Genomic DNA, 14,748 nt, shown 5'->3' with positions numbered 1-14,748 from the left:
TGGTCGCCCTGCCCTCCTGTCCTGCAGGAGCTGCAGGTGCCCAGGGTTAGAAGGGTGCTGTCTGCACCCACAGGCTTATTAATCTAAGTTTAAAGCCAATTAAATGAATTTATTCAGAGTAAGTCTGCGTTAAATTACAGCATTAACAACCTGGAGACAGTGGACTTAGAGCCTAAGATAAGGAGAATCTATTCGGCCTCTTACTGGCCACACAGCACAGAGCTCACCAATGAGAACGTACACCTCTAGAAGTAAGGGTGCTCCCGAGAGAGTGTCAGGACTGTCACATGGAAACACGTGAGATGGTGTGTTTTAAGCACGCATGTTTCAAAAAGGGAGAATCTTTTAATAATTTAGCACAAAAGTCAAATGATATAAACTTGGTAGATGTTCCAGAAAATATTGCTTTCGACACTTACACCATGATCAAAACTCCTTTGGCAGCTTTTAATCAAAGTGAAACGTGCTATCATGTGAAACATAAAGACCTTCTCAACGCTCCCACAGCAGTATCTCTGTCCTCGTCACCACGCTGCCGCCGCCCGTCCGCCTTGCCCCACGCACACAGCGTGAACCCCCAGACCCCACGTCCCGAGGGCCCCTGTCCTCCGTGGTTACAGCAGAGAACAGCCGCCCCGCCCGGCCCGAGGAAGCAAAACCAAACTTGACTGTCGCACTCTCACCAATCCTGCAGTTAGAAAAAACTCACACGGCAGTCACCCCGGCGTGGGAGCCGGGGCCCGCGAGACTCAATCGGAGAAGAGCACACACACACCACCCCTGCCACCCTCCAACAGGGATTCCCAAGTAACTTAGCAGAAATACAGCGAAGACGCTGACGCGCTCGCGGCATCACACACGTCAGACACAAGGTCCTCTTGGCACAGCGGAGATCTCACCGAGAAACCTCATCGTAAAAGAAATCGGTCATCAAAGTTGAAAACTTTTTGAAAAGAAACGAAACAAACAGGTGCTAGCATTCGGGTTGCATAATCATTAGCCAGTTTTTAACACTGACTGTTCCTCCCTAACGTTTACCAGTTGAGGGTCCCGCGGTCGCCTAAGTGCTCGCCAGCGCGGGCGGCATGTCTGCAGGACACCCGGTGGCCCGTGGCTGCAGGAGGCAGCATGCGGGGTCTGCCCCCCGCACATGCAGGCCACACACACACACGCCCAACGCTCGGCGCTGCCGCAAGAACACCACCTCACAGAGAAGCCGTCAGGGTCACTCCGCACTTAAAACGCCTAAAAGAGCAGGAGGAAGAACTGCAGGCAAGACGCACGCGCCCTATGCAAGCCCTTGAGCCTGCGAAGGGCGGTCCCGGAATCCCCCCTCCTTCCAGTCCCAAAGCAGCCGTGCTGTCCAGGCCCAGAAAGCCCTGGCAACAGCACCGAGTGTCTCTGCCCTGAAGATACATTCTCGCGTCGCACGGCGGCGCCGCCGGGCCTCAGGCCACGTAGTGGTACTGGTTCGGACTGTCCTTGTCCCGCTCCATGTAGTCTCTGTCGATGAGGGACTCGATCCTCTTCTTCAAATCTCCGGGCTGGAAAAGAAAAACACACCCCTGATGAGAGCGGCCACGCCAAGGGGGCGAGCGTGGGCGTGGGACGGCGGCACCCCCAAACACGCATCTCCCGGGATGCGAGCGCGCCAATGTCCTGTGGTGGGCAAAGGGCTTCCTTCCGCGGGCGGGTGACGCGGCTCAGAGGTGAACGCCCTGAGGTCACCCGCAGAGCCTGGCCCTCACTCGTGTCTGGAGGGGACTCAGGCCCTTGGGCGTGTCCACCTCTGTGGACAGTTCTCCCCAGTTGCTGTATTTGTCACCTGTCTTTGCTGCACACGCTCTGGGCACAGAGACACCAGACCCGTGTGCTCCTTCTCCAGACAGGCAAGGGAGTCCACGCGCCCAGCACGGGTGTGGGGGGCCTGGCTGCTGCCTCTCAGGGCGCAGGCTCCCCTCAGCGCCCCCCTCGTCCACGCTGAGCAGGGCTGCAGCCCCAAGCCGGTCCTCGCGGCTTCCCCTCCCCAGCCCTCCGCCCAGGAGCACAGAGCACCGCCCAGCGTCCTCCCCGAGCCACGTGGATGGGACAACTCCGGGTCGTAGAACTTCCCGCCCAGAAGCGCGGGTGGTGGGCTCGGTGGCCGGCTGATGGGCCAGTTCCCAGGGGGATGCTTGGCCCCCAGCTTGCCTGGCACCCCCCCGCCGGGCAGGACAGTGACCCCGGCGGGGACCTGCCCTGGCCAGCAGGCTCTGGGGCACCAGCAGCACGTCACAGCCAGGGGCGTCTGGGTGAGGCCCCGCTGGCCGCAGCAGACGCACACAGAAGCTTCCTGGGGCGAGTGGCGGGTGCTCTGCAGGTGTCTGGCAGACGCGCGAGCTGGCCACGCGCCGGCCTTACCTTGACCGGGAACTTCAGCTGGTTGTACAGCTCGGAGACCAGCAGGTTGTGGCCCAGCGTCTTGCGCATCTTCATGATCCTGACGATGGCGGCGTCGATCTGGTACTGCCGGTCCTGGAACACGCGCTCCGTGGTGCTCACCTGCTCCTCCACCTGCTCGGGACAAGGGTGCGCAGGCGTGCTCACCTGTGCTGGGGCGGCTGCGCCTCCGGGTAGGAGAGAGGCCCAACTGCGCACCAATCCCGCCCCGCTGTGCACTTGGTTTGTTCTAGTAAAACTGCTTAACTTCGGAGCCAAACCTTGACAAGCTTTTGCGCCTAAAAAGTTATAAACTGTATACGATCCTGGCTGAGGTCCCGTGGTGCCACAGAGAAAGGACAAAGCCCAGCAGCCATGGGACGGACCCCAGGCGCGTCGGCCTGGCTCAGTGTCAGGACACCCCGAGCCCTCGTGAAGCTCCCGGACAGGATCCCGGGGTCGCGCCACGACTGCTCATCCGGACAGACGGTCCGAAGGGAGGCGGAACAGAAGTCCGCACTCGCCTTGAAGCTCAGTGGGGAAGGTTTCAAAAGAAAGGCCTGGGACAGGCTGAAGAGCGGGTCCCAGAAGCACGTGCTGAGCCGCCTCCCGTCAGCAGCCCGACTGCTCACAGCCCCGGCCAGCGTCACACCAGCTCTAAAGGGGAGCAGTCGAGGACTAGAGAGATCTCCTCATCTGTACGAGCAGCTCAACGGCGCACAGATGCCCCCAGGACCCAAGGAAAGCCACACGAAAGTGGCCAGAAGTACTCTGGGCCTGTGACAGTGGGGTGGGCCGAGGTGGGCGGGGGCGGGACCCCGTGAGGCTTCCACTCAGTTGCGCTTCCACTCAGGAGACAAGCCGACCAGGGGCACAGGAGTGTCTGCGCAAAACAGTCGTCTTCCCGGAAACGGAAACACGCAGCTGCCTTTCAGCAAGGGTCCCGTCGAACTCTGCGGGTGAGCCCCGAGGATGCTCTGATCCGATCCGCCCGGTGGATTCTGCCACACCCTTAAAACCAAGCCCTGCCACGGAAGGAGGCCCAGGGCATCGCCTGACAAGGAGCGACACAGGGTGCAGGGAACGGTGCAGAGAGTGCACAGGAAGAGGGGTTTCGCACACACATCAGAGAAAAAGGCTGAGTGTGAACAGGTGGCAGGACAGACCAGCCCACCTCGGAACGCTAAGTCCAGAAGCTCACGCCCTTTGATCACTCTGGTAGCTATCGTAGGAAAGATGAAACAGGGGTTCCTGGCGTGGCTCAGTGGTTAACGAATCCGACTAGGAACCATGAGATTGTGGGTTCAATCCCTGGCCTTGCTCAGTGGTTAAGCATCCGGCGTTGCCGTGAGCTGTGGTGTAGGTCGCAGATGTGGCTTGGATCCTGCGTTGCTGAGACTGTGGCGTAGGCCAGCAGCTATAGCTCCAATTAGACCCCTAGCCTGGGAACCTGGGAACCTCCATATGCCGCAGGTGCGGCCCTGGAAAAAGACAAAAAGATTAAAAAAAAAAAAGGAAAGACGGAACAAACGCCACAGGCATTAAACCTTCACAGACGTGTCAAATGACCCACTAGCAGCGCTGTACGCGTCCAACAGCTCTTAAAAAATAAACACATAAAGCTGCTTCCTCATGTCGCTGCCCACTTGGGATATTATCAAACTTTACGTTTCCCAAATTGATGGACCAGAAAGAGAACCTTCTCTTAACCTGACACGGGAAATGACTGCCTAGCGCAGGCATCCAGGTGCATTTGCTGCACTTACTGGCCTCCTGTGTTTCCTCCTGCGTAACCTGAGTGGACCGGCCCCCACCTCGGACCATCAGAGTCGCCGCCCTGCTGGGACCGACCCCCTGCTCCAAAGGCCATACCTCCTGTGCTGCAGGTCCCAGGGGCAGCTGACACCTGCTCTGAGGGGCTCCAGGGTGCGCCGGGCTCCGCCTCGGGAAGGGCCCCGGCAGCCGTCCAGAACCTGCTCCGAGCCGAACCCTGGAGTGTCTGATCGAAGCTCAGACGCTCCATCCATGCGGGTCACAGACTCGACACCCGTGGGCCGAGTGGCAGGACCCTCCCACGTCCACCCCAGGAGCCCGGCCGAGGCCAAGGGCTGGCTGCTCACAGAACCCCGGCGACGAGGCTCTGACGGATCGCACCGTTCGGTGACGTGCCCCTCCTTCGGATTCCCACTCCCACTGTGAGCCTGTCGGGAACCGACGTTCCTCTCCCAGGCACCGCGGCGCCGTCCGACCCAGGGAGAAGTGACTGCAGGCTACCGGTCTCGGGGCCCACGCGCCGCCTGGGTAAGAGGAGCAGGGTACGTACGGTCTCCTTCATCTGAATCTGATTGATCTTTATCCGGAACAACTTGTGCTTGAAGTCCCCGTTGAAAAAGAACTTGTCTCCGTCTTCCACCTCCTTCCCTTTGGGACTCTTGATCAGAACCCGAGCTTTGCCGCAGGCCAAGGACTGCAAGGTCCTCCGCAGCTCGCTGTCCTCTGGGCGGGGAGAGAGCGCAGCCCAGGTCAGGGCCGCCCGCGGCAGCTGCGCCCCGGGGAGGCCAGCTCCGCGGCGGCCGGGCCGGGGACGCGGCGCGGGCGGCGCCCATACCTATGCCGGTGGCCGCCTTTATCTCCTCGAAGCCGAAGCCGTCGCCCTCGTTGAACATGAGCAGCACCAGCGTCTGGAAGAGCGACACCTGGAACTCCTTCTTCCCCTGCAAGAGAGCAGACGCGCCGCCCGTCAGGCGTGTGCGTGCCGTGGCGGACACTCCCAAGCGGCGGCTTCTCGCTCTCGGGCCGTCGGGGGCCGTGGTAGGAAAGCACCCGCTGCCCGCTGAGTCGGAAGTGACGTTACTGACTGTACAAGAATGAAATGACTCCGGACTGCGCGTAATTCTCCTCGCGACGTAGCTTGAGCGCAGCAGGCAAGGTTTTTGGTGAGCCGTGCTCACCAACAACGATGGGGGCTGTGAGGCCCGAGGTCACTGCTACAGACCCGACGGCGCCTCACGCTCGCCCAGGTCCTCGTAACGGCCGTGGGGACACCACCGAGGGCAGAGCAGAAGGCACAGGGGCAGGACCTGGGGGAGGGAAGCTCACGCCAGCACTGGAGTGAACGGAACCAGGGTGGAGCAGGCGCAGCGTCACACCTCTGGGACCGTGCGGACCGGGGTCAGGGCGACCCCGTGCCAAGCGCCTCTCCCTTGGCGTCTGCGTCCTGCGTCGTGACGCTCACAGTTTGGCCCCTCCACCAGGAAAAGACCACGACTGGCTGCTGCAGGCTCAGGTGATGGGCAGCGTGTTTTCAGCAAAGAAGGATTTTTATTCTTTCCTTCTTTCTGTTTCAGGCTGCACTAGAGGCAAGTGGAAGTTCCCAGGCCAGGGATTGAACCCATGCGGCCAAGGAGACGCTGCTGCGGCACGCTGGACCCTCAGCCTGCTGTGCCACAGCAGGAGCTCCAGCAGCGAAGTGCTGGAAAAGCGAGGCCTATACCGTCTTCTCCGTCGTGACGCTCACACACCAAGGGCCAGGCCTCACCCCTTTGTGATACCCTGTCTCAGTGGTGTGCCTGGCAGCTCTCGATTCCCACTCACTCCAGCCCACCAAGTCCAGCTGGCAGCAGAGGCCCCCTGTGTGAGGGCTTCCAGGCCCGGCGGGGGGCGCAGCGGCCAGTAAGTGGCCGTGGAATCGGACTCTTGTGGTACCTGAAGGACTAGTACGTGGTATGTGGTTTTCTATACCTCACCTGGCGCAGTAACACAGAAGGAACCGTGTATCATTTATGTGTAAACTATATGTCTGTGCACGTAATTTATGCAAAACGTATAGATAGGAAATATAATAGCAAAATAACTTCTAAATTTTTTGGCTGACTATCTAATTGAATTTTGTTTACAAAACTGAAAAGTTCAAATATGGACTATTTTATGAAATGTTTCTTTCATTTATAAATACTAGATGCATTTTCTCTTCTTTTTCGTCTTTTTAGGGCCACACACGAGGCATATGGAGGTTTCCAGGCTTGGGGGTGGAATTGGAGCTGCAGCTGCCAGCCTACACCACAGCCACAGCAATGCTGGATCCAAGCCGATCTACGACCCACACCACAGCTCGGAGCAATGCTAGATCCTCAACCCACCGAGCGAGGCCAGGGATTGAACCCATGTCCTCATGGAGAGCAGTCAGGTTCGTTACCGCTGAGCCACGACGGGAACTCCAAGAGCCAGTTTTTTTTCATTTGCCCATTTCCTGCATCTGACGTACTCCCCGACGACATCCCTGGCCTGAGACCCTGTGCCGTGGTCCTTCACCACTGCTCACTGCAACCACACGGGGTTCACAGAGGCCCACCCGTCCCCCTGGCTCTTGCTGTCATCGCCCTTAATCGGGCTGATCTGAGCTCAGCAGAGGACCCCCCCGACGTGACACGCGTCGGCTCATCACCGTGGGGTCCAGGCGCTCGAAGACAGGCTCGGCGCTTGTCCAAGGCTTTGGCAGCTTCCGTGTGCTGGGCTGTGGGGATGAGGGCCTCTGGCAGAGCAGCGTGAGCATGAGCGCCATTACTCCCCAGCAGCAATGCCTCCCTCAGCTGTGGCTGTGGTCAGAGGTGAGGCTGAATCTTGAGACTCCGGGAGACTCGGCGGCAGCAGGGAAGAGGCTTAAGTGATCACTTTTAAAAACAGCGCTGCAACGAGTGTTCTTTTTTCTCCTTTTCTATCTTTTTAGGGCCGCAGCCACAGCCCATGGAGGTTCCCAGGCTAGGGGTTGAATCGGAGCTGCAGCTGTCGGCCTACACCACAGGCACAGCAATGCCAGATCCGAGCTGCGTCTGCGACCTACGCCACAGCTCACGGCAACGCTGGATCCTTAACCCACTGAGTGAGGCCAGGGATCGAACCCACAACCTCATGGATCCTAGTTGGATTCGTTTCTGCTGAGTGGGAACTCCTTGTTTTTTAACTTGTAACTCCTTGACTGGCAGAGAAGTGGCACATTTTCACAGACACGGTGCTTTTAGGACCTGCCTCTTCATACCCTTGGCTCTGTTTTTAATCAGGTAAATGCTTTCTCTTATTTTTATTAATTAGAATATTAATCCTTCAACTGCAATTGCACTGGCCAGTGAAAGGCCAGCGCTGAGTTACACTGAAGAAGCGTTTCCTTCCTGTGTTGCCGAGGTTCCATCACAACTGTAAAATACTCTACTAACACGCTTGAGAGAAACACGGCAGCCAAAGCACCTACTTCTTTAAACTCCGCTTTTAACACGGCGTGCCCCAGGGCCGTCTGCCACTGAAGTTTGCGGCCGCTGTGCTTTCCCAGGTAAAAGGTCTTGAACACTTCCTGGAGTTTAACCATCTGTCAAGCACAGGAAAAACAAGCTGAATTATGCCCAACACCTAGGTCTAAGCCCCGCCCACCGTTCCGTGCCCAGTCTTCCCGGTACCGCCCGGCTGAACGAAAGGTCAGTTCCGCTTTGCCAGCACCCGCCTGCCCCGGGCCGCTGCTGCCCTGGGGGACCACTATGTTCTCCGGAGGCCGACGCAGCCCGTGTGCTTTGCAACCCTTCCCGGGAGGGGGGCCCCCGGGCCCTCCCAGCCCCCCAGCCTGGCCACGTGGCTGCCTGGGCTCTGCCGTGAGCCTGGGGGCTCCTCAGCCCCCACCCCCCGCCCCCCAGGGCTGGCATCACCTGCCTCGGTGCCGCCAACACCACCGGTCTCATTGGGCTCCGAGTGACCTGTCAGATGACCCTGGGGGCACGCCCGCCAAGCCTCCTGTCCTCTGGGGTCAGACGGTCCTGTGGGCTTGTCCCCAGCCCCACGCCAGCCCCAGCGTCCCGGGTCAGAGGACAGTCCTCCGGCGGCCCTCTGCCCCTAGCAGAGCGCCCTCCTAGCCTCGTTCTCCGTGGGCTTCTTGCCCTCGCTGCCCACGGCCGGATCTGCGGCTGCTCCAACTGGGCGGAGGGCGAGGGGGCAAGGCCAGGCCTGGCCTCCGCGCTGCTGCCCCAGGTGTCGGGAAAGAAGGCCACAGGTCCCGGGCTGGGGCTGACGTCCAGGGCCTCTGGACTTCTGTCCCAGGGGCAGCCGGGGCCAGCACCTGGCAAACTCCTCTTCATACTTCAAAACTCAGCTCAACAGTCGCAGTCACCCCACAGACCCACGACCACCTTCAAAACCATCGAATCCCAGAGGACAAAGCCGTCTACTGCGTCCCGGCACACCCAGGGCAAGATCAACAACGCGACATCCTTCTAAAGCGTATTCCCTGGAGGTTAATTCCTAGGACTGGAAATACATGACTCCAAGGGCAGCTAACACTGGGTGTTTACTAAGGGCCAGTTAGCATTCTAGGCTCAAATGTAAGACAGACTCCACCTGTAACAACTGGCTGACAACCACACGATCACGGGGGGCAACCCTGGGTGAGATACAGTCAGGAAACGACAGTTCCCGCGTAGGGCTCTGGCTGGACGTGGCCTGCACCGTCAGCATCACAAAGGGAAGGAAAGGTCGTGCTGCTGCTACGACGAAAAAGGACAGGGCGCAGGTCCCGGCACCGAGGGTCCTGGCCTGGCACCCAGAGGAACCGCCACAGAGAACCGGGCCGGGACAACCAGCAGAAGGGCAGCACGGCCGCACGTGGGCAGGAGTCACATCCGTGTCAGCTTTCGGAATCTGACGGTGCTCCAGTCACCCTCGGCAACGCCCACGCAGCACGGAGAGTGAAAGGCGTGGGGGCCATCCCAGGGGGCCTGAAAAGGCCTGCAGCGCGGCCGGGGTGGGGGCGAAGCGAGGCCGTGAGGGCTGTGCTGAGCAGGGCCTCGGGCTTCTGGAGAAGAGGCTCCCTCCAGAGGGCCGCACACAGGCCTGGGAGCAGGAGACGAGCAGGTGGGGGCCCACGGCCTTGGCCTCCAGAGCCAGGATGGAGGGCTTCAGGGAGGGGTGCTGAGCCTGGGCGGCCATGTAGCCACGGTCGCCAGGCCCTTCTGGGAACATCAGCCCTCCAGACACGGGAAGGAAAAGAAGAAAACGACAAAGGCAGCCGACCAGCCGACCAGCGGGGTCAGAAAGAGAAGAAAATCCAAGAAGACACACGGTCTCAGGAAGGGCAGAGCCGCTGGGAGGCTGGTCTCTGGCCCCAGGGCCGCTGCGGCGCCGCCTCTTCCTGGAAGGCACCACGCCGTGCCCGGGCCCTCCGTGTCACTGCCGAGGGACCTTAAGGACCCGAGCCCAGGGTCCTCCCTGGCGCCCGCACGTCCCGAGAGACCAGAGTGACATGGACACAGCTCCCTGCTACCCCTCGCCAGAGTGACACAGACACAGCCGGCCGGCCCCCTGCCCCTTGCTCGGGTGGCACGGACACAGCTGGCCCCCTGGCCCCCGGCTCTTCGCCCAAGTGATGTGGACACAGCGGCCCCTCGCATCTGACATGGGGGAGAAGCCAGACAGGGAGGCCCACAGCTGCGGGCAGGCAGGGCTGTGCCAGTGCCTTCCTGACGGCCAGTTGGTGGACACAGTAAGTCAGGGAGCTGGGAACGTGGAGGCACAGCTTTCCAGGGACGACGGAGAGGCTGAAGTTTTCTCTGAGCGTGGGCTCTAGAGCCTTCTGGGGAGAGGCTGCCCGGCACCAGGTCACAAGGGGGACGCCTGTGATGCCCGGGCAGCACCAGCCACTTACCAATAAAGGACACAGAGCCTCACGGACACTCACCTCTGGAGTTAAATGCACATCCATGGGTGTGTAGGTCGGCCAGTACCCCATCGTGAGAATATTCACCGTCAGGTCTATAGAGCCCGGGTCGCTCTGGTTCTGCATGTACTGAGAACAGAGCAAATCAGGACAAGAGGATTCTCTTAGAACATGATCGAAATAATTTGTTCCTTACAAGGTAAATGGTGTACTTTCCGAAATATTATTTAATGTGCTTTTCTTTGCTCCTGGACAATATTCCACTGAAGCCACATCCCCGGTTCTCAAGTCTCGAGAAATATTTCTTCTTCTTTGGTTTCATACCAAATAAGGCACCACTGAGCTCATTTAGGTCACGGTTTTGGCGTGCGTTTCTCGGGGGGATGCTGCTGGCGGCGCGGGGCGTTGGCCGGGCCGCCGCAGGGCGCGGCCCCCACTTGCCTGCTTGAAGTGGACCATGATGTCCTTGGACAGCTCCATGTCCTTGAACATGCCCTCCAGCTTGCTGGTGAAGGCCGCGCCGCACTCTGCACACAAGGGGCGGGCGTCGCGGGACAGCGGACGGCGCGAGGCCCCGCCCGCCCGCCCGCTGCCCGCCCGCCCGCCGCCGTCCGCCGGCCTTACCGTGCTTCAGTTTCGACAGCATCGACTTCTCGGCATCGACAGAGGCACTTTTTCCAACGAGGAGTCTTTTGGCCAAATCTTTTTTATAAAATGCTTCAAAGACGTCTTTACCTGTTTTAAGCCAACAAGAGTCACGAAGACATCAGGCAGCTGATGTGCAAATGTCCCCCACCTGCCGGAAACCCCAAGGGCGCCCACTCGGCCACCAGCCCGCCCTGGGCACCCAGACCCCAGCTAAGCCTCCCCACGACCAGCGCCCGGGGCTGCGGCCGCTCTGCGCCCCCCCCCGCCGCCCCCGGCACAGGCGCGGGGCAGGCGCCGTTTCTCCTCGGAAGACGGCCGGGAGGCGGGCGTCTGGGCGAAGGGTGTTCCTACGCGCCCACAGCAGAGGGCGAGGCGGGCTTTTCTCACCGTGGATGAACCTGAATATGATCATGACCTTGTCCAGAATCCTCTCCAGCTCCTCGTCCGTGGCCTCTTTATTACCCGCTCTCAGTTTTGAGTCAACGTGCTTTGCTGTAAGAGTTTAAAATTATTTGAAAGGTAAGCGCCACTATGTGATACATGTTCTAAATGGAGAAAGAAGATCTTTCACTTCCACAAGCAAAGACTGGACGCGGCCTTTCCCAGAGAACGCTGCGGCTTGACAAGGCCAACACCAGCTTTCCACGGCCCGCGCTTTCAGGGCGCCTGAGAAGAGACACCGATCACATGCTGGGCGTCAGGGCGCGTCCCTGCTCCAGAGACCGGGCCAGCCCGTCTGAAGGACGGGCCATGCCTGACTCACGCAGGCGCGACCGCTTTCGGGCTGCGGGAGGTGACATCCAGGGTGACGACGCAGGGACCAGAGCAGTTAGTTCTACCTGGGCTCTGGTCTCTGAGCTACACTAACCTGCCCTGGCTTGGAGGGGTGGCGGGCCAGGCTCCTGAAACACTCATCTTTAGAGAAACCACACCCCAAAGTGGTTCGAAGGCCACAGTCACTGCCTTGCCGTTAGTGGTTCTTTTGCTACCCGATCTCGAGGGTGAAATACCCCCTGCACGCACACCAACGCAGACCCCGGTACAAGGAACACCGCATCCCCCCCACCTCTTCGGCAGAGCCCGATTCTGCATCGCCTTTCTCTGCCTCTGCCTCCTGGAACTGGAAAACACTACTCACTAGTGAAATTCTATGAATCCTGAAATACACTTTGAAGTCATCGTGAAGTAACTATACAAAGTGACCTTTTAAAGACTGTCTTCTGAAACGTGCTCTCCTAGGAGATGCCGTTCAATTTTACCCTGTTTTAATGCTGCCTGGAGGACACGGAGACAGTGACTCCAGAGCACCTCGTGCGGAACACGCTCTGGAGACTGACAGTTATCCTCACACGGCCAGTCTCTGAGCGGAAATGACTTGTCTGTGGTCACACGGAGCATCGAGCCTCGTCTTTACAAAGGGCGGCCCCGGAGCTGCAGGCCGTGCAGACTGGGGCCGGGCTCTCCCGCTCACTTCTCTGCAGAGTCGCCCCAACAGGAGCCCTTATGGAAACGCCGCGAACGTCCACACGCATTTAAAGTATATCCACGCACGCACGTGTGCACGCGTTTTGAACACGCGTGTGCGCCTACGTCAGGGGCCCACCTCCGCGTGAGGAGCGTGAGCTGCGGGGGACCAGCCTCTGCCCGCGCTCTGCGGGCTCCCGCGGGGACGCGGCGGGGGAGGGTCCCTACCGATCAGCTCGGCGGGCTTGTTGGGCCGCTTGTTGATGAACGCCTCGAAGGACTCCTTCATCAGGTTGATGAACTTCTCGTTCCTCTGGAAGCACACGTCGATCACGTGGTCCACGCGGTCCTTGAAGTCCAGCAGGTCCTGCACCATGTCTTTATCCTTTTCTGGATTGATAACGATGGTTGTCCCAAACGTCTGCAAGAACAAGCGCTCCGCGTCCTCACCGGGTGTGTGACACAGCGTCATTTCTCTCCTGCTAACACTCTCAACGGGTCAGTGCAAATTAATCACTCCTGGTATTACATGCTAACTACTTTCAGAAGTTTCCCAAACGCAGTCGACTACCTAAAAATGAAGCAGATGTGCAGAGAAGGCTCTGGGGTTGCAATCCTGCTTCTGGAAGAATTTACAAATTACTGGGGAACCGTCGGCTGCTTTTAAAAACTCTTACTTACAAATTCGTCAAAGAGAAATGACGTCCCCTAACCTGACGCCACTGTTTGTACTTCCTGACTAATGGGCTTGCTCCTCACTCACAACCATGGTCCAGAGCCCGGCTTTTCACTCACAGGTGCTGTGTGAGGCATTTAAAGGCCCGTGTGAGAGCTGCAGCTCACCTTTGCCAAGACAAGCTACCAGCCCAAGCGGCACTGAAGACACCTGCCAGTCCACATGACAAACGTCTGTTTTTAAAACCGCCCTTCGGAGGACACACCCGCACACATGCCCGAGGGGGCAGGTGCCTGGCGAGAAGACAGGCGTGAAGTGTCACCAGTGCCACGGGGGGTGGGGGCGAGGGTGGGTCGCCCTTCCCCCCGTTCCCTCCAGTACTGACCGGGCCTGAAAGAAGGCACACCCGACCCGTGAACACACCTCCTGCGCTGCCAGAGCCTCCCTGCAGACCGTCAGCGGGCGCCGGCCCAGCGTCCTCACCACTGCCCTTCCGCCCAGACGGAGAAGCACACAGGTGGGCTTGGGGTGTCGGCTGCTGGGCTCGGGTCTCTCGGGACCCCTGGTCGGCGGCTCCAGGCCAGATTATTTTATCTTTTGGACTTAGTTGAACCTCCCTGCGTGGTCACAGATCCACACGCAGAAGCGGTGACCATGTCCTTTGTTCCCAAAGGTACCAGGTGGCAAAGCCACCAAGCAGCATCACAACTGGGACACTGGACACTGGCCTTTGCCATGTGCCCTCAACTCATCCACGTGGCTGGCGTCTCACCTGCGCCCGCCTCTGTGCGAACCACCTGCGCGTGTTTGTGCGCACACGCCTGAAAGCGCACGCTTGCTCACAGACCTGGATTTCCAAGACACAAGCAGCACCCGCACCACCCCGACACACCAACCCGGGCAGCAGCTGCCCCCGAGCAAAGGTCATGGCTCGGGAGATGAGGCCATCACGACCGCTGATGTAAGCCGGTGCTCATGCTGACCACGAGCGCCGAGGGCAGCGGGCACAGCTGACACCTGGACCCCCTCCATCCCTAGAACCGGGTGCACAAGTGACCTGGAAGAGGGACGGCCACCGCCTGCCCGCCGCGGCCAGGGGGTTGCACGCACCTTGATGTACTCGCTCCAATGCTGCAGCAGCGCCTGCTGGCCGCCCCGCACGCGGCTAAACAGCTGGTACATCTGCGTGAGGTCGGGCACCCTGTTCTCGTCCAGCAGGTGGTCCAGCCCTGTGGTCACACGACACCGTGAGCGGCTGCGGCAGGCGGCCGAGGTACAATGGCCACACGAGGTCACAGGTGACCCGGGACGCAGGAGCCGCCCCTGCCCTCGGCAGCCGGGGAGGTCCCCTTTCCCCCCGTCCCGCTCCAGCAGCTGCGTCTGCAGAAGGCTCTCTCTCACCAGCTCTGACCTGGGGCTCTGAGCCCAGGTCACGTCTAATTCAGCCCCTCGGCCGGCAAGTGCCTCTGCCAAAGGATAAGCTGGTGCATCCGGTCTTTCCCAGCCGCTTCATACCAGCCGCCTACGGCAGCGTCCAGGTACTTACTACTCTAGGCATGACCCCTCCATGAAGGTTTGCTAACACCACACGATCGGAAGAGCCTCCACGAGGGCGCCTAAGTCCCTGCTTTGCGGGACCTGTCAACAGGCGCATGTGCCCACACGTCCAACCCGGGCGCCCAGGCAAGGGGTCAGAGGCCCCTTGTTTCTCTCAATGACTTTCTGACCTACTCCTGCAAATACTTCATTTTACAATTTATCTACTGAAATGCTTAATGATGACTTAAGAATTCAAAGATCAGGAGTTCCCACAGTGGCGCAGCGAAGATGAAACCGACTAGGAACCATGAGG

General features: G+C 59.7%; 1 protein-coding gene across 5 annotated transcripts in view; it reads right to left on the bottom strand.

Annotated features, from left to right (window-relative positions):
* Window positions 1-325: 325 nt before the first annotated feature.
* The window catches only part of CUL4A (cullin 4A), a 32,118-nt gene continuing 17,695 nt past the window's right edge, over window positions 326-14,748 (bottom strand). For 4 of the 5 annotated variants that reach the window (XM_084982374.1, XM_084982375.1, XM_003131101.5 and 1 more), the window contains 11 exons: window positions 14,007-14,125; window positions 12,449-12,641; window positions 11,144-11,248; window positions 10,733-10,843; window positions 10,550-10,635; window positions 10,130-10,237; window positions 7,664-7,777; window positions 5,027-5,132; window positions 4,742-4,914; window positions 2,401-2,553; window positions 326-1,544 (listed from right to left, as the gene is read on the bottom strand). In XM_084982374.1, the coding sequence (XP_084838500.1) occupies window positions 1,449-1,544; window positions 2,401-2,553; window positions 4,742-4,914; window positions 5,027-5,132; window positions 7,664-7,777; window positions 10,130-10,237; window positions 10,550-10,635; window positions 10,733-10,843; window positions 11,144-11,248; window positions 12,449-12,641; window positions 14,007-14,125 (1,364 nt within the window). In that variant the 3' untranslated portion in view covers window positions 326-1,448. Of the gene's footprint in view, window positions 1,545-2,400; window positions 3,877-4,290; window positions 4,915-5,026; window positions 5,133-7,663; window positions 7,778-10,129; window positions 10,238-10,549; window positions 10,636-10,732; window positions 10,844-11,143; window positions 11,249-12,448; window positions 12,642-14,006; window positions 14,126-14,748 lie in introns of all 5 variants that reach the window. The other variant, XR_014819994.1, reaches the window with a different exon arrangement.

Source organism: Sus scrofa, chromosome 11 (assembly GCF_054392235.1).
Source record: "Sus scrofa isolate SSC_HxYL_T2T_F1_AM1 chromosome 11, Sscrofa_HxYL_maternal_Yorkshire_Landrace_v2.0, whole genome shotgun sequence".
NCBI classification, from domain to species: Eukaryota; Metazoa; Chordata; class Mammalia; order Artiodactyla; family Suidae; genus Sus; species Sus scrofa.
The sequence above is the reverse complement of the archived record's forward strand: the minus strand, read 5'-3'. Positions and strand labels throughout refer to the sequence as shown.